Below are 20,719 nucleotides of genomic sequence, written 5' to 3'. Positions count from 1 at the left end.
TCTGTATTGTTCGATTTAATTTTGAAATTAAAATTGAACCCTAAATACAGCAAAGTATCTCTTACATTTGTATATTAACTTAGAGAAAAGTTATCTGGAAAGAAATATATTGAAAGCTAAAGATAAGAAGAGAAAGCAAATTCTTAAAAGTACAGTATCTTAGATTTTAAAACATCTTTGGAGTTCCTCTATGTTTGTGATGCTTGCACAGCTTTCAAAAAGTTATTTGTGCATGAGTGTATCAAAACTGATAACCAAGAAAACTGCTGTTACTTGCAATTATTATTTCGGCATTTCCATCAGAAAATGGTTAGATGTAACTAAAGAATTGCTTTACTGGAAATCTATAAATGGAGTAACAGCCATTGGCATTTGGGAGAGTTTATGTATAGAGGCTAGAAGAACTTCTCGTGTGTGTGTGGGTGCGTGCGTGTTTGTGTATGTACTTGTACAAAATTATTCAAGTCAATAAAAATTAATTTTTGCTTTCAGGTAAAACTTGTGTGAAATATCTCAATAAAATAGAATAGCTCTTGTCATATTTATATTCATTTGCCTTATTTGTATTTCAGCAAATAGAAATAATTAGCAGACTGACTGAAGGTGATACATTATCTCATTGATGTTTTCTCGGTTTAATAGTTGGCCCATCCATCCCTCCTGCTGTCTCATATTCGAAAAGAGCTCAGGCAAACAGTGTGGAGAGCGAACATAAAGAAGAATGGGATAAAGAAATGTCACGGAAATTGAGCAGCACAACAGTTGGGTCCAAAAGTGAGGTGACAGCAAGTCCATTGGTAGGCCCTGAGAGGAAAAAATCAACTGCTGTTCCAAGTGTAAGTGAAATATTTTATTCACTCGTTCTGTCAGATCTCTGCAGCACATAACAAGTCTTTATAATTATTGGCGAGTTTAATATTTCTATGTAAACTGTTTGATGGTAGCATATAAGATTAAACAAGACTGTGAAAATCTAAGTAGCAACAATATATTTTAAAAATGATTGTGACAGCTGGGTTATTGAAGGATTTCCAGGTGATCTTTTATCTTGGCATCTCTCAGTTAACTAATGCCTGAAAAGAAGGCAGTGCCTGTGGGAGAAAAGATGGGTGTGTATGAGCTGGAACCTGATCTCTCATTGTCCTTCTTGCGGCTCAAGGTCTTGCCTTCCCATTCCAGTTCAGCTTCTAGTTGTTGTTTAGTCGTTAAGTTGTGTCCGACTCTTCGTGACCCCATGAACCATATTGCGCCAGGCCTTCCTGTCCTTCACTGCCTCCCTGAGTTTGCTCAGTTTCATGCTCATTGCTTCAGTGATGCTATCTAACCATCTCATCCTCTGCCATCCTCTTCTCCTTTTGCCTTCAATCTTTCCCAGCATCAGGGTCTTCTCCAAAGAGATCTCTCTTCGCATTAGGTGACCAAAATATCTGAGCTTGAGCTTCATTATCGATCCTTCCAATGAGCAGTCAGGGTGGATTTCCTTTAAGATTGACTGGTTTGACCTCCTAGCAGTCCAGGGGACTCTCAAGAGTCTTCTCCAGCACCACAGTTCAAAGGCATCAATTCTTCGGCGCTCGGCCTTTTTATGGTCCAGCTCTCACAGCCATACATTACTACTGGAAAAACCATAGCTTTGACTATGCGGATCTTTGTCGGCAAGGTGACGTCTCTGCTTTTTAATATGCTATCTAGGCTTGCCATAGCTTTCCTCCCAAGGAGCAAGCGTCTTTTAATTTCATGGCTGCAGTCTCCGTCTGCGGTGATCTTGGAGCCCAAATAAATGAAGTCTGTTACTGCTTCCATTTCTACCCCTTCTATTTGCCAGGAATTGATGGGTCCAGATGCCATGATCTTAGTTTTTTTAATGTTGAGTTTCAAGCCAGCTTTTGCACTCTCCTCTTTCACCCTCATCAAGAGGCTCTTTAGTTCTTCTTCACTTTCTGCCATTAGGGTGGTATCATCCGCATATCTGAGGTTGTTGATGATTCTCCCTGCAATCTTAATTCCGGCTTGTGATTCTTCCAGCCTGGCATTTCTCATGATGTACTCTGCATATAGGTTAAATAAGCAGGGTGACAGTATACAGCCTTGTCGTACACCTTTCCCTATTTTGAACCAATCGGTTGTTCCATGACCGGTTCTGACTGTTGCTTCTTGGCCCACATACAGATTTCTCAGGAGACAGGTAAGGTGGTCTGGTACTCCCATCTCTTTAAGAATTTGCCACAGTTTGTTGTGATCCACACAATCAAAGGCTTTTGCATAGTCAATGAAGCAGAAGTAGATATTTTTCTGGAACTCTCGTGCTTTCTCCATGATCCAGCAAATGTTGGCGATTTGATCTCTAGTTCCTCTGCCTCTTCGAAACCCAGCTTGTACATCCGGTAGTTCTCGGTTCATGTATTGCTGAAGCCTAGCTTGTAGGATTTTGAGCATAACCTTGCTAGCATGTGAAATGAGTGCAGTTGTGCGATAGTTTGAGCATTCTTTGGCGTTGCCCTTCTTTGGAATTGGAACATAAACTGACCTTTTCCAATCCCGTGGCCACTGTTGCGTTTTCTAGACAATCCTGCAAATTCCTGTATTTTGAATCAAATAAGCAATGTCCAATTGCCTTGTAGCAGGGCAAGTATTTGGTGGATAGCATCATTAGGATGTGAAAAAAACCTACTCATGTAGCACAATTGAAATGTAAGTACTATCATATCTTGACATTAGACAGAATATCCGCATTTGTAATTTATAACATCGTTCAGCCATCATGGTGGCAATTTAAGCTAAGTACCGTATTTTTCCCACTATAAGATGTCCCCATGTATAAGACGACCCCCACTTTTCCAACCCAAAATTAAGAAATCAATATTTTAAAGATAAAGCAGAACACATTTTTATTTAGTAATTAGGTAACATTTACATACCAGTACTATAATATTATGCATCACATTTAGCTTTGAGCATGTCACTTTATTCAGCCTCTGTTGTATCACTGTTTTCTTCTTCATCACTATTAGTTCCAGACATATCAGTTTCTTCAACTTCTATTGCATCACTGCTGTCTTCTGAGTCACTGTCTATATATGTGAGATCATCCTCAGTTCCATCCATGGCATTGCTGATTCCACATTTCTTGAAGGACTTCACAATCACCTCTTGTTTGACACCATACCATGAGTTTAGGACCCAATTACAGACCTCAGTAATGGTTGGTTTTTTCACTCTTCCTGTTGGTGTCAAGTTACCATCTTCTCTCATCAGGGCTTTAAATGGCTTGTTGATTGAAACATCTAGTGGCTGTAGCTGACCTGTAAGTCCACCAGGAATAACTGCTAGCTGTGTTCGCAAATCTGATGCAACCCTTTTTGCCTTTCCTGTTAAATGTGCTCAGAACTGATCAAAGACAAGCGGAGCTGGCTTCTTTAAGAGCCCTCCAGGTCTTCTGGACCAAATCTTTGCAAACCAAATGGCCATAATGTCTTCATTCATCCATCCCTTCTCATGAACTTGCACAATAATGCCAGGTGGTACGGTCTTTAGGATATGTTTTCCTCTTAAAAATAAGCATAGGAGGCAGTTTAGTACCATTTGCACAGCATGAAAACACAGCAGTATAGTGTGTCTTTTCATGGCCACTTGTTTTGATTGCCACTGTTTTGATTCCTTTCATATCAACGGTTCTGTTGGAAGGCACATCAAAATTGAGAGGCACCTCATCCATGTTTGCAATCTGACTTGGTTCAAAATCATATTTTTTCCGAAGTTGTATGACATAGGAGTGAAACTGTAGGATTTTATTCTCATAAACCGGTGGCATTTTCTGAGCTAACTTTGTTCGTACTCTCATGGCCAACCCTTCTCTCCTCATGAAATTGAACCACCATTTTGCCTTTCCTGTAAAATCAACAGTCTTCATTTCACTTGCAAGCCTTCTTGCCTGACATTGAATAAGCTTGGTTGACACTCATAACCCACTCTGGCGCTGCTCCAGAATCCAAGTCTTAAGCCTCTGCTCCAAGTTTGGCCATTTTGCTGGTTTTCCTCTTAAGGCCTTCTTCTTTTTTGGCATTTTAAGGAGTTGTTTTTCCTGTTTTCTCCACTGTCTGATCATACACTCAGTGGGAGGAGGTCCAAACTGTCTCTCTGCAGCTCTATTTCCATGCTTTTTTGCATAACTGATTACATTCAGTTTGAATTTTGCAGAGTAAGACATTCGCTTATTTATTTTTTTATTTTCTGACATCTTTATGGGCTCTCCACCTCCAACGGGATGCGTTCTAATTGGTTTGTTCAGCATCAGCTGACATCAGTTACATAAGGCTCGTGATTGGAGGAAGCCTGTTTGCAGAGACAAAGTATGGGCAGTTTTGCAACTGCGCGGTTCTCTCCTCGGCTTACTTCCTTGCATGACGCCCTTCAATTTTTAGTGTAAGGATTTTATAAAAAAGTATCGTCTTATAGTCGGAAAAATACGGTATATTGCCACCGCAATAGTGAGATAATGCTATAGATTGCTAGTGCAGAAATAGTAATGTGCAGTAGTAATATGGAGCAGCATATTATATGCTGAAAATGCTACAGTTATGACCTAGAACAGAAGTGAACAACCTTTAACATGCCAAATTTTGATGTTGTGGTTTCAGGCTGTTTGCACAGGGCTTGAGACTGAAAATATGGCTTCCCACGCCCATTTTTGGAGGAAAAAAGGCCCAAAATAGCACTGCCAGAATCATTTTCTTATTAAATTTAGGCAGCATGTTCCCAACATGCTGGGCTGCAGTTGGGGTGTTGGGTGACCATATGTGGCTCACAACCCACAGGTTATCCATCCCTGCCTAGAACTTTGATTATCAATACATATGGTTGATATTGTTAGATTTATAATGGCTGAAAGGCTGAAGTATTTAGGTCAGCTGTTGGGTTATATGTCTTCAGTCCATTTTCTTCTATTCACGAATCCTTTATTATCTATTTCTCAAAATATCAAGTGAAATTACAATGCTCTAAAAGTGTCATTTGTTGTTATTGGTGATAATAACAACCCCAGTCTCTCACTAGTACAGTAAAAATTATTTATTAAGTAGCTGTCAGCATATTAACAGGGTAAGATTAATTAGCAAATTCAGTGGGTATGTGGATTTCAGTGAGTCTTAATGACTTTTTTTGCATATGAGCAGTCAGCCAGTGGACTTGTGAGTATTCCTTCATTGGAGATCTTCAAACAGGCTGGATAGTCCTCTGTCAGAGATATTCTAATGGATCCTGCACTGGACAGGCGCTGAGCTAGATGAACTTTAAGGTCCCTTCCAACTCTATGTTCTATGATATAAGAATATTATTTAATGTCCTGTTTTTTCTATATAGCTTGGTCCCTGTGTAGCAGTCCTGCATCTATCTATCTGTCTAATTTGTATGCTGCTGCAATACAAATTCAGGACTCTCAGAGGTTCACAAGACAAAGAAATACAATAAAATAAAACAGCATTAAAACAAGGCAAATAAACCCAAACCCAATAATGGTGTTGGGATCCAAAAGCCCTCCAGAAAGGCTCAGTGAAAAACACTACTTCTGGGCCTTACAGATCTCATGCACACCCCCACAAACATAAGAGGAGTTGCACTAAAACCTTTCTACCTGAGAAAAGAGATGGGGCCTTTTGGACCTTGTTCAGACCCATTTGAATTCTGCAAATTTCTCTAATGTTCCCCCCCCCCCAGCATAAATACCTAAAGCCTGGCTACCAGATCAGCTATTTGCTGTGGTTCATGCCAACATTTGTGCTGATGTTGCATTCTGTTCTGAATGCAAACTGTAGCTTATATGTAGAGACTAGTTAAAAGTGTGAATAGTCTTTGAGGCCTATTATTAGGAGATAATTGCAGTAGCTATTGCCAGAGACTATAAGGAATTTGCATTTCCCTTCAGGACTGTGTTCATCATTACTGCTACTTTGGATTTGAAATCTTAATAATGACAGCTTGTTCTTTTCACATAATGCCAAGGCCTTTGATTTCTTAAACAGAAATAAGAGGTGTCTTCTCTTGTCCATACTTACATAGAATCAACTCAGTATTGCAAGACAATCATGCTTTAATACATAGCTTTCAAGGTGAAAAAAACGGGGCAGATGGGAACAGTGTTAGTTCATACACTTAGCTAAACAGGCTCCCTATAGGAGAAATGAGAAAACAAAAAATTCTTGTAACCACAGTTATAATGAAATATGTAAGAGCTATATACATAGAATATGTGCATGATTATCCCCAGCCTTGCCTCTCTGAAGAAAAGTGTTGTATAAATTTTCTGTGCATACAGTTTGCTCTTTAGATTCTGTTTGCTCTTTAGATTCTGTTGAATTGAAGATATATTTTAATCAATTTTTGAATTCATGGGAATTTCTGGCAGAGTTTGGGAGTTTTTTCAAACTAATTTAGTTGCAAATGCCACTTTAGATAGAGTCTCCAGACTATTTTATGCCATAGTTTTAATACTTTTTTTCTGTCTAGGATCACTGTCCTTGCAGAAGTTCTATTTTGAGATTGAAGATATGTGCCTTTAGCACATTTGGTAAAATAGAAATAGAGCAGTGATGTATGATTATGTGTGAAAGACACCACTGGGCAGGAGAGAATATATGAGCATGATAATATGCTATATACTTAGGCTTTCTCATTCTGTCATATATTTTAACTTGTATTTACGTGTAAATCTGTGTCCACCTCTCCTCTAGAACAATATGTTTTCTGGAACTAGCATGACACGGAGGAACACCTATGTCTGTGAACGCTCTACAGATCGCTATTCTGCCATTCAGAATGGGAAAGACAACAGGTACTAAACCTCATCTCCCCAGAATTAAAGACCTCATTATTATTTAAAGTATAGATTTAACATGATGCAAGATGCCTTGGAAACAAACCATTTAAGCAGGTTCTGCAGAGAAATGGAACCTAAGAGGTTCCATCATTCCTGAGCAGAACCAACTTTGGAGCCCATTTTGTCTGTAAACCAATACAGTGCCAAGATTCCTTCTATGTATGGCTGCTGCTGCATGAGCGCTATAAACACATAAGCCATACATCAATGTTTAACGCTCTAACTGTGGGCTGTAATTGCTGTTGGTCCCTTTGTTGTGCTTGTCGAAAGCTGTCAGCTGAATGCAGAGGTCAGCTTGGAAAATGCCAGCAAAAATTAAATTGCTGTTCTTTCAAAATACTCTCCCCTTGATCTATCTACCAAATTAGCTGGAATGCTAAACCTGCAAAGATTATGCCCACATTTTTTGTTATTCTTCCACCGAGGCATTGTATCCTCCCTTGTTCATTTCTTCTACACATGCCTTATTTCCTTAATTATGTCTCTATTAATTGCCTCTATCTCTCCCCTCAACCCTTGAGTTTTATAAGCTGACCAAAGTGCAATGCCTTCTCTCACTTTCCCTATTTAAAGCTGCCCCAATAGCTCCTACAGGATTGATATATTTTTCATTTGGTGGTTTGCAGAAATTGCAACTACCAGAAAGAACCTTCAAATAAGCAGCCAAGAAAAAAAATAAAATGATGAGAGAAAACACAACAAGAAGGATAGGTGGGTTACACATCGTATGCCTTCTGAATGAGCCAGATGACACAGTAAAATAATGAAACAACCCTGTAGATGCTCATATGAACTCATGCAGAGGTGTCTAACTGGCACCTTCCCCAACTTGGTTATCTTTCAGATATTTTGGGATTGCAACTTCCAGAATTACTAGCCAGCACTGTCAGCACCCTAAGTTAGCTGGGAATTCTGGGAGTTGTAGTCCAAACTCATCCAGATAGAGCTAGGAGAAAAACATAGTTTTCTGAAATTATAAAAACAGGTAGCAGAAAGATCCCTCTTAATAAACAATTGTTTTTGGTTGCTCTCAATCAGTTGATTACATTTGCAAAGAATTCATGCTGTGGCTTCTTCTTTCAGAATAACTAGCAGATTCATTTAAAACGCTGCTAGTAGCTTAGTAGTGGCCAGGATCTGCAAATGTCATGATAGACCTAAACTGTGCCAAGGAGTGCAAAGCATTTATTCTGATTGACCAAGGAAGTCAACCACAATTGTTTTTCCTAATTATACATGCACATAAATTAGTTTGGGTAGGAGATGATTCCCCTTTATTGGTATACTTTCTAAATCTGCTAAATGGACCTGAATTAATACGCTTCTGCCTATTCCCCTTCCATCACTAAATCTGAAAATATTATGTATTTTCCTTAATTGGTATATAGAGGACATCACTGTGAAAAGATTCCTTTCACAGGTTTTTTTTGGGGGGGGGGGCGGGTAAGTAGAACCTACACAGTCAGCTGCCGTACGCCTGTAACCTGAGCCAGTACAGGCATTTGCAGCATTTCTTGTTGGAAGCTGTTATTTGTGGCTAAGCTTCAAAATTACTTTTGAAAAAAGGATCTAACATTCCTTTGGAAGTTTTACATGCAACTAATTTACTAGAGAACAGCTTATTTCAAGATACTCCTCTAAACATCTTCGTTCCTATAATTAAAGCCTAACAGAAATGTCTGCAAGCAGTACCTCTTCTGCTGGCTCTGCGGTCACTTCTGCCATATCTGCACGACCTCGACACCAGAAATCAATGTCAGCCTCTGGTCATCCTATAAAAGTTGCACTTCCAACTATCAAAGATGGCACTGAAGCTTACCGGCCAAGGTATTTTTCAATGTATAGTATTTACTTGCATGGTCAGAAATCTGTAAATAGGCACTGGTGTATTATTGGAAGTTATGTCATATGCAACACAGCTGTGCTCTGAAATTTCTACTGCAGACATGTTTGGGGTTGAAGCGTCTAAGAGTGACCTCATGTGATGGGGTTGGAATGTTCTTAATCACTCAGTGGACAAAGTGATTGGATTGTTTTAGGACAGAAGGGCAAGCTTTCTTGCCTTTCTGTCCTAAATTAATTTTAATTATTTATGTGGTATTATTTTTAATTGTTCATGGTTTTTGGTTTTAATTGTGAGCCATCCAGAGTCACCCGTTGGGGGAGATGGGCGGCATACAAATTTAATAAATAAATAAATAAGCAAGCAAGCTGTCCATGGTGGTCCTAGGGACAGGAGGAGTTTCTGAGGTTAGAATGGAAAGCAGTTTGTGGAATTAATGTGAAACCAGATGTAAAGTGACTGAAGGAAGTATGCGGAGGAGTCAGTAAACTGGAAAATGGAAATCAAAGGGGAGGATAAGAGGAGTAGGTTCTTGTGTGTGCGTTTTTAACATTCTTTCTGTTACTGACTTTACTGCTATTTTAACCCCAAGCAGCTCTAAGAGATAGAACAAGCTGAGAAATAATACATTTTAATGGATACATGAGCATTCGAACTTGGGTCTCTAGACCTGAATGGAAAAGCCATTAAACTGACATTTGAAGGTAGAAAACCTGAATCCTAGTTTTATTTTCAAATGCACTCCATGCTTGTGAAACCAGTGTCTTCCATAAGTATGCTTCTGTATCTTTTCAGAAGTATTTCCAAACTTATTTCAATAAGCTTTACCTCTCTGTTGCTTTATTAAAAATAAAATATGCAATCTACATTATTTCAAAAGCAGAATGTAGGTTATGAATTGAGAACCACATGCCATTTTCAACCTCAGTTTTAGTCCAGGATACACTTAAGAGAAGTGCCAATCATAATAAAAGCCTCCCATGACTCGGTTCTCTCTTTTGCTCTTGCTTTTCAAACTTTCTTCTGCCTTTTCAGTAGTGCAACTCAAAGAGCACCTGCTGCATCCCCGTCTGCTCACAGTATTAGCACTACCACTCCAGATAGAACCCGCTTTCCTCGTGGGAGTTCAAGCCGAAGCACTTTCCACGGTGAGCAGCTACGGGAGAGGCGCAATGCCACTTACAATGGGCCACCTGCTTCACCATCGCACGAAACAGGGACATTTGCTCAAACTAGAAGGGGAACATCAACTGGCATTATAAGCAAAATAACTTCCAAATTTGTCCGCAGGTTAGTAGGAACCATTGATTTCATTTCTGGTTATTGCAAAATGTGAAATAAGAGACTGCTACTGTTAAAACTAAGCAGGTTTCATTCAGGTCAGTGCTTTGTTTTGGCAACTCCTTAGAAGCCCCATTGAAGCCCAAATGTTTTCAAGATTTAGGATACAATAATTAAGATTTTATTTGCTGAAGCCATCACTAAAAATATCTGGGTATCTTGCATGACTTGTAAAGTTTAGTATGGTATTGGCCAATGTATGTGAAAATGCTAATAGGCATGCTGGCATTTTAGACATTAAAAGCCAATTCTAGCACAAGTTCTTTCCTACATGAATGTCATTTCAGCAAAAGGAGCTGTGGTGGGCATATCTCTGTTTTGGCATATCTACACTGCATGAATCTGGTATTCATGGTTACTCATTTCAAAACTTTTAAATTAATTTTCCAGATTCTCTTGATTTGTAAGGGAAACATTTTTTTAAAAAAATGGATTTTAAGTAAAATTCTAAACATTGAAAATGTAGACATCATCCCTGTAAGCCTTGTCTCTCATATAGAGGAGGAAATGCTTTATTGTCTGCTGCAACACTTTAAGCACTGTCTAAAATGAATCTTTTCTCCTGAAAAGCAGACAGTGTAAATTTAAATTAATTAATGCAGTCACTCTAAAACCAGTAGGCAACAAAGGATACTTCTTTGTGAGTAGATTTTAAATTGCAAACCAATCATTTTCTGCTTAAACATTCCAAACCTTAAAAGTGATTTTGCTTTTCATTAATTTGTATCCTCACAACAAGGTGTCATCTTGAACCATACTTTCTAAATGCATACATTATGAATCTTGTTCAAATACCTTATGTGGTAGTGGGAGTTCTACCATTGACTTTGTTTCTTGTGCCATATATATTCTATTTTTAATAAAGCACTTTTCAGTTCTGAAATGGGTTCTATGCTCACTTCAGTACAAAATTTGGTTCATAGCACTTCACATTTGTACTTCATACATCACATTTAAGGTTCCTCAGCTATCTAGGTACTTGCAACACAGCTTCAAGGTCTGTGTTTGGAATTGTCATGATTGCAGTACTTGCTAACCCAGCCTTTTGTTCTGTTATGTATAATAGACTGAGGAACATATTTCACTAACAAGCGTTCTTTAGTGTTCAAATGGTTGGTGGCATCTGGAGTATCTTTTAGAAATCATAAATATGCCATGTGATCTAATGTTTTGATTTGATATCACAAAGAATAATTTATCTAAAATGTGTCCTAACTTATATAGGGAGCTTTCTGTACATATCAAGCATGCACAATTTGTGACCCATCAAGCATCTACAGCAGCCCACTGAATCATGATAAAAATGGTGTCTACTTGGAACTGTCCAAACAGATTCCTATGAACAGTTATGTTGCTATGACCTGTACTTCCTTATTTCTACACACTGTATAGCCAACATCATGCTTCATATTTTAACATAAACCATCAACACATTCTCCTCTTACATGGATATTGCCAGCTAAATGAGAACTGAGTCCAACTAGTCATGCAAAATGAAATTTTCCCATCATCTACTACCAGTAGAAGGGGACTAAGTAGATAGGCTAACTAAAATTAAAATTTCAGATTAATTTACAAATAAACCAACTGTTTATTGATTTGGCGGACATCTGAACCAATCATCTTAAAGCTAGGAGAAGCTATGTATTGTTTGCTGGAAAGTGCCAGGCTTAGCTTTGTTTCATTTGGTTGGTCATAAGCTGTGCAGCTGTAACATAGACAGTGCTTTTTATAACTTAGTTATAATGTTGAATGCAATAATAATAAGTTATATATTAATACATTTACATAAACTGATGCTTTGTTCAGCACAACTGATTCATACATATATTGATATGGAAAATTATTGTATTGAATATAAAATTAAAATTCACAATATATAATAATATAGACCTTTTAATATTATAGTCTATTTTGGTAAATATTGAATGATTAGTTTTGAATAGAGCAAAATTACTGAGGTATTGTTAGAATTGTGTTTCCAAGCCCCAAGACAACTTCTGTCAGAGCACTGCATTCAGCGAAGGCTACTAAATAAATAATATTATTAAGTTCCTAAATAGGAGCTGTTGAAGCTGGAAGATCTAAATTTAATATGGAATTTTCAGGTATTAGTACTCTGAATTTATAGATAAATATTTTCATAATACAGTTATCAAATGAACTGCAGTGTTATGGTGTAAAGTCATGACAAAGCAAGCAAGTACTAGAGTTATAATTAAAAATACCTTTCCTGGGTCTTTGAATGCTGTAGTGCTCTAACCAATGCTGTGCTTTGTGGGAAGTGGGTAGAATAAAACAACAGTGTAGTCGACACTTTGGTTTATGAGCATGTTAACAGATGGTTATTTTACCAATAATATAAGGCAGTTTTTCTCAACCTTGGCACCTTTAAGATACCTGGATATCAACTTCTAGAATTCCCTGGCCAGCATGCTGGCCAGGGAATTCTGGGAATTGAAGCCCAGACATCTTAAAGTTGCTAAGTTGAGAAACAGTGATGTAAGGGATAGGAGTGGGAATGAAGAAACTAAAGTTGGCCAGTAGGGTAAAAATAAATTGGAGTTGCATATGAAGAACTGCAGCTGTGGAAAAGTTTATTAAAATCTCAGTAAATGACAATTTCATGCTGGATATTTGTTCGTCGGTAATTTTAATGTTGTTCTAGATGCAGGTTTTCTTGACTCATTTATTTTTAACTTTCATTTATTAAAATCTTAACCTTAACTTTGTTTTGAGGGATCCAAGTGAAGGCGAAGCCAGTGGCAGAACTGACACCTCAAGGTGAGGAGCCACTATTAATACTTCGCTGCTAGGTCCCTTTGTGCTCAAAATTTCATGATTCTGAAAGCCTTTAAACTAATATGTAAAATGGCAAAATCTCTAGGTAACTTGTATCTTTAAAATATTAAATTTCTTCTCCTTTAACTCCTATTATTTTAAATAATTTATTATAAAATCAGCAGCAGTTGTCTGCAGATTCTTATACAGCTATTCCTAGTGTGGATTGCTGATCTCCTTCTAAGTCTTTCCAAGGTCGGAGTGTTGCCTTTCCAAGAACAAGCTAAGGGCCTAACCACCGAAACCAATAAGCACTCTGGCCATATTTGCTGCTTCTCTGCAAATACTAAGCAAAATTAGTAATGTTCAGACAAGTCCCTTTTGGTTTCATACAAGCATATATAGAGAAATAATCTAGACCAATAGTATTTTTAATAATCAATATCAGTAAATACCCTTGAGCTAGTTTCTGCACTGTGGGGATGTAGGAGTGTCCTTTCATTTATACCATACATAGACCCTACTTGGACTTCTGGGTTTGACCAGGGATGCACAACCAGACACCCCCAGGGTTGAATGTTACCCCCCAAAAGACTGGGTGTGGTGTTCAAATGTTGTCACATTGTAGAATTGTTAATGAGCCATAACGTAATATTAAATACACGAGGACTAATCATAATAATTGTTGATTAACACAGTCACTGTAATGGTAATTCATTTTGAATTAAAATAAACATTCTTTTTGTATCCTTGCTCCATCTGCTTCTTTCTGTGGTTCCAGCCACATTTTGGAATGCAGCCCCAAAGAGCAAATGCGACCCTTGGCCCCAGAAAGTTGTGCACCCCTGGTTTATGCCAAGGGCTACATAGATATTGCCATGTATAAGTAGTCCATCTACTGCACAAAGTGGAGGATTGATTACTTAGGAGTGCGACCTATGCTCCAACAGAACTGCATGCGTCAATTTATGTTCCTTGTAGAGTATGAGGCAAGACATGCATACCCTATATTGCCACCTCTGTCCCACTGCATGTTGAACAGTCTATGCATGAAATTGCTCTTAGAATCTGAGCAAGCACTCCTTTCTTAGCGACAGTGTGTTTGGTTGGAAGTTTTATTAACAGTTGCTTTTACATGTCAGGATATGTGAGCTATGTGAATGCTGTAGTTCCTAGTGCTTTGTGGAAGGTGGCCCTTGATACATTTAATATATAAACTTTCATGTTGCTAATCTCTGCCTTGAGCTGTTGAGTTTAGAATTCCTCCTGCCATGGTCATGAGCCTAATGCACTAAAGTGCATGTGAGTGGCAGTAACTCTTAGCCACATGAATGAGGGTAGAGTTCCTATTTGTATCCTGAAAAATAGTATGAGACAACTAGAATAATTCCAGCTTTAATCGTGGCATGTGCTACAGATTATGCTAACAGTGTCCACTTGAAGGTTGTTTGTGTACACATATCAGCGCCACTAGCATGATAGAACACCACTAACTTGATAGGAAAATGCTGTCAAGTTCAGATGATGACTTGTTTGTCTGTGCTTGAGCCGTACACAACAGACTATTAAAAGATCTTAAGAAGTGAACAAGTGCTTCTGCATCCACCCTGGAATCTTTTCTTTCTTTCTTCAGGGCAGATCCTTGCCAAATGCATTTTTCCCTGAAATTCTTCTGCTATGGGAGTGGCTTGTCATGTGCTTGGTGTTGAGGTGGGCTGCTTTCAAAAGGGCAGAGAACTCTTTTTATCCAAGGCATGTTAACCCAATATCCAGTAGTCTACACAGACATGGTATATTGACTATAAGCAATAATTCTGATGTTGATTAACAGGTGTGTTCTTTCTTTCATATCCCAATTGACATAGTGCTCCATAGAGTTCATAGAGATGTATGCAATGTATTAATTGATGCCTAAAGTACACTGAATAACAGGGGAGACAAGACTTTTTCCTGTCAATTATCCTACTGAATGCCATACTTAATTTACAAATGCTTCTGATTTGCACAGAAGATACAACAGAACACTATGCTACATATGACAACGCACTTGTGCTAGTGTTATTTCTGGTGTTTTTTACAACACAAAACAATTCATTGTGGTTATTGGGTGCAGATTTTAAAAAAAAAAATAATGTAACAAGAATTACTCTTCTGTATAGTTGGAGCAAATAATTTATTTGTTGAGACGTTATTGTCAAAAATGAAAAGCATCCAAAGTTATTCCCTTTGTTTTCTAGATCTACATCTTTAAATTGGCCAAATACACTCCCATAATAAAGAGGTGTACTCACAAAGTTTCTAGAGAATAACAGGGTAGCTGCCTTTTCCTGTTGCTTTTCAAGCATGCTTTCTCTTCTGTTTTGTGTAAGCCACATATATTTTTGAAGCCATGTACAGAGTTCAGATGATCAGCTCTAAAGAAAGCCAAATTGGTGACAGCTGAGAAGCCTCCTTCGGAGCTACACTGATATTTTTAGCAGCAAGATTTTAATTGAAAGGATATTTTGACCAAATGCTTTGTTTGGGTATAAATATTGTTTACTTTTTCAGGAGTACTTCTGGGGAACCAAAAGAAAGAGAAAAAGAAGATGGCAAAGATTCTAAGCCACGGTCTTTGAGGTTCACCTGGAGTATGAAAACGACAAGTTCCATGGACCCAAATGATATGATGAGAGAAATTCGAAAAGTATTAGATGCTAACAATTGTGACTACGAGCAAAAAGAAAGGTTCCTGCTCTTCTGTGTTCATGGTGATGCGCGACAGGATAGCCTTGTTCAGTGGGAGATGGAAGTATGTAAATTGCCACGCCTTTCACTCAACGGAGTCCGCTTCAAGCGAATATCGGGGACTTCTATTGCCTTTAAAAACATTGCATCCAAAATAGCAAATGAGCTTAAGCTGTAGAGAGAAATGACATTTCTGGGATCAGGGAAGATTCAAGCTTATGTTTTGAATGTACTGGTTATGCCTAACATGATTGGCCTGTGAAACTCCCCATGTAGAGATTGTCCCTATTGCAATAAGGTTATACATAGTTATTCTGAATTGTAAAATTTAATTCTGTATGACCTATATTAAAAAAAAAAGGTAAGTACATAAAGCATTCTGTTCATTTTATGTTCACAGAGTTGTATAGTAAGAAGGCTTAAATACAACCTTGTATAGTTGTTTAGACATCAGCACAGAAGTATGTTTGCTTTGAGTTAAAAATTTCTTCCTAGTCTTTTTTTTTATTATTATTTTGGTGATTTTTATAAATCTTACCTCTATCATGCATTTTTTTTAAAAAAACTGTCCATAATTTTAAAAAATGCACAAAAATGGTTTTCAGAAGTGTAGCTTGATCAATTTTACTTACTTTACAACAAACCTTATATAAAATCAGTAAAGAAAGTTGGCTTATAGCGTACACAGGATTCTTCCTGTTTCCCTTTTTCGCTCTTACATCCCTTATGAAACAGTGTTTAGTTCAGAAAAAAAATGCAAATATGTTTACAGTGTTGGCACTTAACAGTAAAGAAAATGGGGTTCTGAAACACATTGGGGAATATAATAAAATCCTGATTACATTTTATTTGCAATCTTAAATCTTGTTCTTAGATCCTTGGGTCAAATGACTCACTAGAGTAAACATATGAATCATATATCCATATTGTCGTATGAAATATTGTTTGCTACCTTTAGAAGACTACAACTCACAATTTGTGAAAATATTACCTTCATATTGAGATTTTCATAGCACAAGAATTCTGAAATTATGATTAATGTTAAAAGCTAATAAATGCCACCTCAGGAATTAACTGGTTTTTGGAATATTTTCCCCCAAAGAATACATGTAGCTTCATATACTTTTAAGCCTACATTGTTTATTACATTGTTGATATGATTGTATAAATTGTGTTCCCATGTATCTTTGCATTTTGAATATTTTGCCCACTTTCTTGTATTTATTATAAATCATTATGCCTGTAAAGTGCAGCTGTGTGCAGGCACTTGCCTAGGTAAGAAAACCCCTTCATAATTAGTGATACAAACTGTAAAATCACTAGGACATGGTACATTTTTAATATTGATTATCTTGTACTGAATTAATCATAGCAGTTGGTTGTGCAATGTTATTTAATGTTGTAATTACTGTAACTTCAACATACGGCCCCATCTGCACACTCCTATAAAGATTAGAAAAATCACCCCAAATTATCACTTTATTTAAAAGCAAAAAGCAAAAAAAAAAAAAGTGTGGTAAACTCTGTAATCTGAATTTAGAAGGCTGTAAGTGTAGCTAAACGTGCCATTTAAGAATGGCTTTCTAACAGATGGACTTGAGATGCTGTACTGTACTGTGATGTAGCTCTTCTGTAACAGTTCTGCTCAGCAATGAACATGTACTGCCTTAGGAAACAGATGATGTTTTGGCAAGAAAGAACTGTGTTCCTTTTTATCTGGTATTCCTTTAAACTTTTTTTAATGAAAGTCATCCTAATTCACAGTCACTGGTGCACTCTATTAAAAACTTACTTGAACAGATCTCCAATACTATCAAACACGTTGCCTTGCTCTTTATCTAGCAGTATGTGCTGGATGGTCTGAGGTGCAGTTCACAAAGGGATTGTGAGAAGAGGGAGAGAAGATTTAGTGGTTTCATGTTTTGTGTTGGGGGGAGTTTAGAGATTTGTGAATATTCTAGATCCATCCATACATCTATCCACTGATTGTAAATGCTTCCATGCTGCTTCAGGCATATGACTATATGCGGCTTACAGAGTTTATCAAAATTTCCTTTTTATTTCAAAACAGTTGTATAAAATTAGCTTGAATGCCACTACTTGTTTTTGTTTCTAGAAGTAATTCAGTTTTGTAAGTCTAGGTCCTTACATTAATTCATTTCATTTTTTAAAGATTTATTTAGCATATTTGTATACCACATTATCAAAATGTGCTCCAATGGTTAACAATATAACTAAAACACAACAGTACATATGAATTGGGGATGATTTACAGTAAGCTTTATGGCTTAGTGTGGATTTGGGTCTAGGTGTTTCTCGTCACCTAAAGCCACATTCATTACAATCCACAGTCCCACATTGTTTTGGCTTGCACATAATGTTAAATCGTAATGTTATTTGCCTGGTTTTAACTTAGCAGAATGTAGAAATCCATGCCAATAGAACAGCTATGGTATACAAACCTAGTAAATGTTTTTCCGTTTGGTGAGCCAAAACCAAGTTGTATTATGGTTCTGCCTTAAAACATCTGAAATGTATATGGGAGATTGTAATTTAATTATGCAGATGTTTTCATCTTAAGCCATGCAGAAGTCCTACAAAAAAACTCACACTGGATTTAAATGTAGGTACAAACAACATATTCCTCCAACATTCTTTATTTTTTCTAAAACAAAGCATCTATGTATAATCTATCTCCAGTTTTATCAGACCAAGTGTATAGTTCGCTAATAATTTCCCATACCCTCCTTCCAGACATTGGTAAGCATTCAGTACAAAGAATGAAGGTCTGCAGAGCTAAACAAAAGACTGGTAGGGAGAGATAATGTGGGTTTGAAATAGCCACTACTGTAGTGATAATAAAAGGCTTCCTTTTTTTTTAAACACACCCAACTAGGTTTGCCTCACTAGTTTAGTTTTTGTAACTATATAAATACCACAACACCTCAGAATAGTGTGTCTTGATTGCTATAAAATGATATAAAGCAACTGCTTGAATAATTATAGCAGTAAAGCTGAATGGAGGTATTTGGCATAAAGGCTTCACCTTTTTTGCTACACTGGAAAAGAAGACCATTGAGCTGTGGGTAAATGCAATTTTAATGGTTTAAAAGGACTTCACAAATAGTTGAGGATTTTCTCTTCAAATTTTCTTCTGTATGTGGGGAGAGAAAGGGCTTTTTAAAAATAACAAAAGGCCCCTGAGATTGGGGGACGGGTGAACATTGGAGCATCTCTTTCTCTTTATTCTCACTTCATTCACTGTGTTGTGGCCACTGTTGTGTATTGAAATCAATAGCTCAGTAAATAAGCATGCACAGGGAAACTCCCAAATAGTGAGGGTTTTTTTAAAAAGTATATTTTGGCTTATTGGCTTTACTACCTTCAATGACATCTAGTTGTTTCACATATTAGGTATACTTCAGATAGGACCCCTTCTGCATGTGCGGCACAGGGCAATTGCTCTCGTTTTTACATTTAACAAGTTCCTGAACAACAGTAGCATTTTGAGAGACTGGTCTCCTTTGAGACTTACTTTACTTTTAGATGAACCTATGCAAATTAGAGATACCTTTATTTGCCATGAGTAGAGAAGTGAATATTGGGGGATGGACTCTGAGAAAAGAATCATATATTCCCCTTACTTTTTCACATGCTTTTTTCTGTTTTTCAAGGAAAAATATGAAAAACTTTGGAAGGAGTAAAAACTCTAATGAATTATTTTCTTTTTGAATAATGAATGAAATTAGACATTGATTAATTGATTGAGTGACTGATTGATTATGTTCCATCAAGTCAGCAACCACTTAGATAGATTTTCAGTTCCCAGCCTGGCCCTTCAGGTCTCCAATGATGCACCCATCACCACTTTATCTGAGTCACCCACCTTGCTGCCGGGTGGCCTTTTCTCTTTTCTTCCATCTTTCCCAGCATTATAAATTTCTCAAGGAAGCCAGGTCTTTGCATAATTTGTCCAAAATATGATAATTTGAGCCTGATCATTTGCACCATGAGTAAGAACTCTGGATTGATTTGTTCAGTAATCCATTTATTTGTTTTCCTGTCTGTTAATAATATTCTCAGGAGTCTTCTCCAACATCAAAGTTTAAAAGTGTCAATATTATTTTTATCTTGCTTCTTCAGAGTTCGACTTTCATTTCTATAGACTGTCATAGGGAAATCCACTACCTGCACAGTTCTGATCTGTGTAAGTATAAGCACACCATGGCATTTGAATGTTTTTCCCAAGGCCTTCATGGCTGCTCTTCCAAGTGCTAGTCTGCAGTGTATTCCTTTACTGTTGATAATTGGTCCTAAAAGGCAGAAACTATCCATCACTTTGATATCTTCACTGCCAGTTCTCAGAATGGCTCAACACAGGTTATCAAGGTTTCTTCCTTCAGTTTTAAAACCACCATCATCTTCCAGTCCAGCTTCTCTCGATATACAGGTTGTGCCAAAAGTCAGACCCCATAGTCCAGTCACAATATGTTTTATTAATATTTTTTTCAGAGAAAATGCTCCTGTACTTAGGAATGTTCAAATGTCATTCCTATGGGGCCTGACTTGGTACCCCCTGTATATTCAGTATACCAGTTGAATAAATAAGGGAAGAGTATGCAATCTGGTCTTACTGTTCTGCCAATCTAGAGCCAGGAAATAAGACATAGTTCTCATAAATAACCATTCTTTACTCCCTTCAAATGTTTTCTATTATCATGGACATGCAAGACCTTTATCTGGTGTACCAGAGTGCTACAGTTCCTGTATACAGATGACGAGCAGTACAGTACAACTCTTGGATTCAAGAGGAAATGTTCTGAGAGGCCACTGTCTTTTTCATTGGCAAAGGGCGGGGGGGGGGGGATTCAGTATATGATTTGTTTGTTGGTTTCTCTATTGCTGCCTTTTTATCTAGTGGTTGGTGGATCTATTTTTGACTAGGCCTTAAGTGCAGAAGAATCACAAAGGAGCACCAAAAAAACGTAAAAACATTTTGAAGCAAACTAAATTTGTTCAGTTACTTCCAACTCTTTGTATCCCAATGAACAACAATTTGCCAAGATCGTCTGTCAGCAGCTGCATTTTTCAGTTCTTGCAAGCTCATGTTTGCATCAACAGTGATAGTATCTTGCCAACTTGTCTTTTCCTGGTCT

At 37.4% G+C, this 20,719-nt stretch overlaps 1 protein-coding gene across 8 annotated transcripts in view; it reads left to right on the top strand.

Annotated features, from left to right (window-relative positions):
• MARK1 (microtubule affinity regulating kinase 1) overlaps positions 1-17,364 on the top strand; it is a 79,393-nt gene extending 62,029 nt beyond the window's left edge. For 3 of the 8 annotated variants that reach the window (XM_088146455.1, XM_088146445.1, XM_025171655.2), the window contains 6 exons: positions 643-836; positions 6,726-6,826; positions 8,537-8,698; positions 9,750-10,004; positions 12,795-12,839; positions 15,387-17,364. In XM_088146455.1, the coding sequence (XP_088002581.1) occupies positions 643-836; positions 6,726-6,826; positions 8,537-8,698; positions 9,750-10,004; positions 12,795-12,839; positions 15,387-15,741 (1,112 nt within the window). In that variant the 3' untranslated portion in view covers positions 15,742-17,364. The other 5 variants (XM_088146461.1, XM_088146448.1, XM_088146475.1 and 2 more) reach the window with 4 other exon arrangements.
• The last annotated feature ends 3,355 nt before the right edge of the window (positions 17,365-20,719 follow it).

Source organism: Python bivittatus, unplaced genomic scaffold, assembly GCF_059951505.1.
Source record: "Python bivittatus isolate LINGU-HERP-01145 unplaced genomic scaffold, Pbiv_v1 ctg000020_np1212, whole genome shotgun sequence".
NCBI classification, from domain to species: domain Eukaryota; kingdom Metazoa; phylum Chordata; class Lepidosauria; order Squamata; family Pythonidae; genus Python; species Python bivittatus.
The sequence above is the reverse complement of the archived record's forward strand: the minus strand, read 5'-3'. Positions and strand labels throughout refer to the sequence as shown.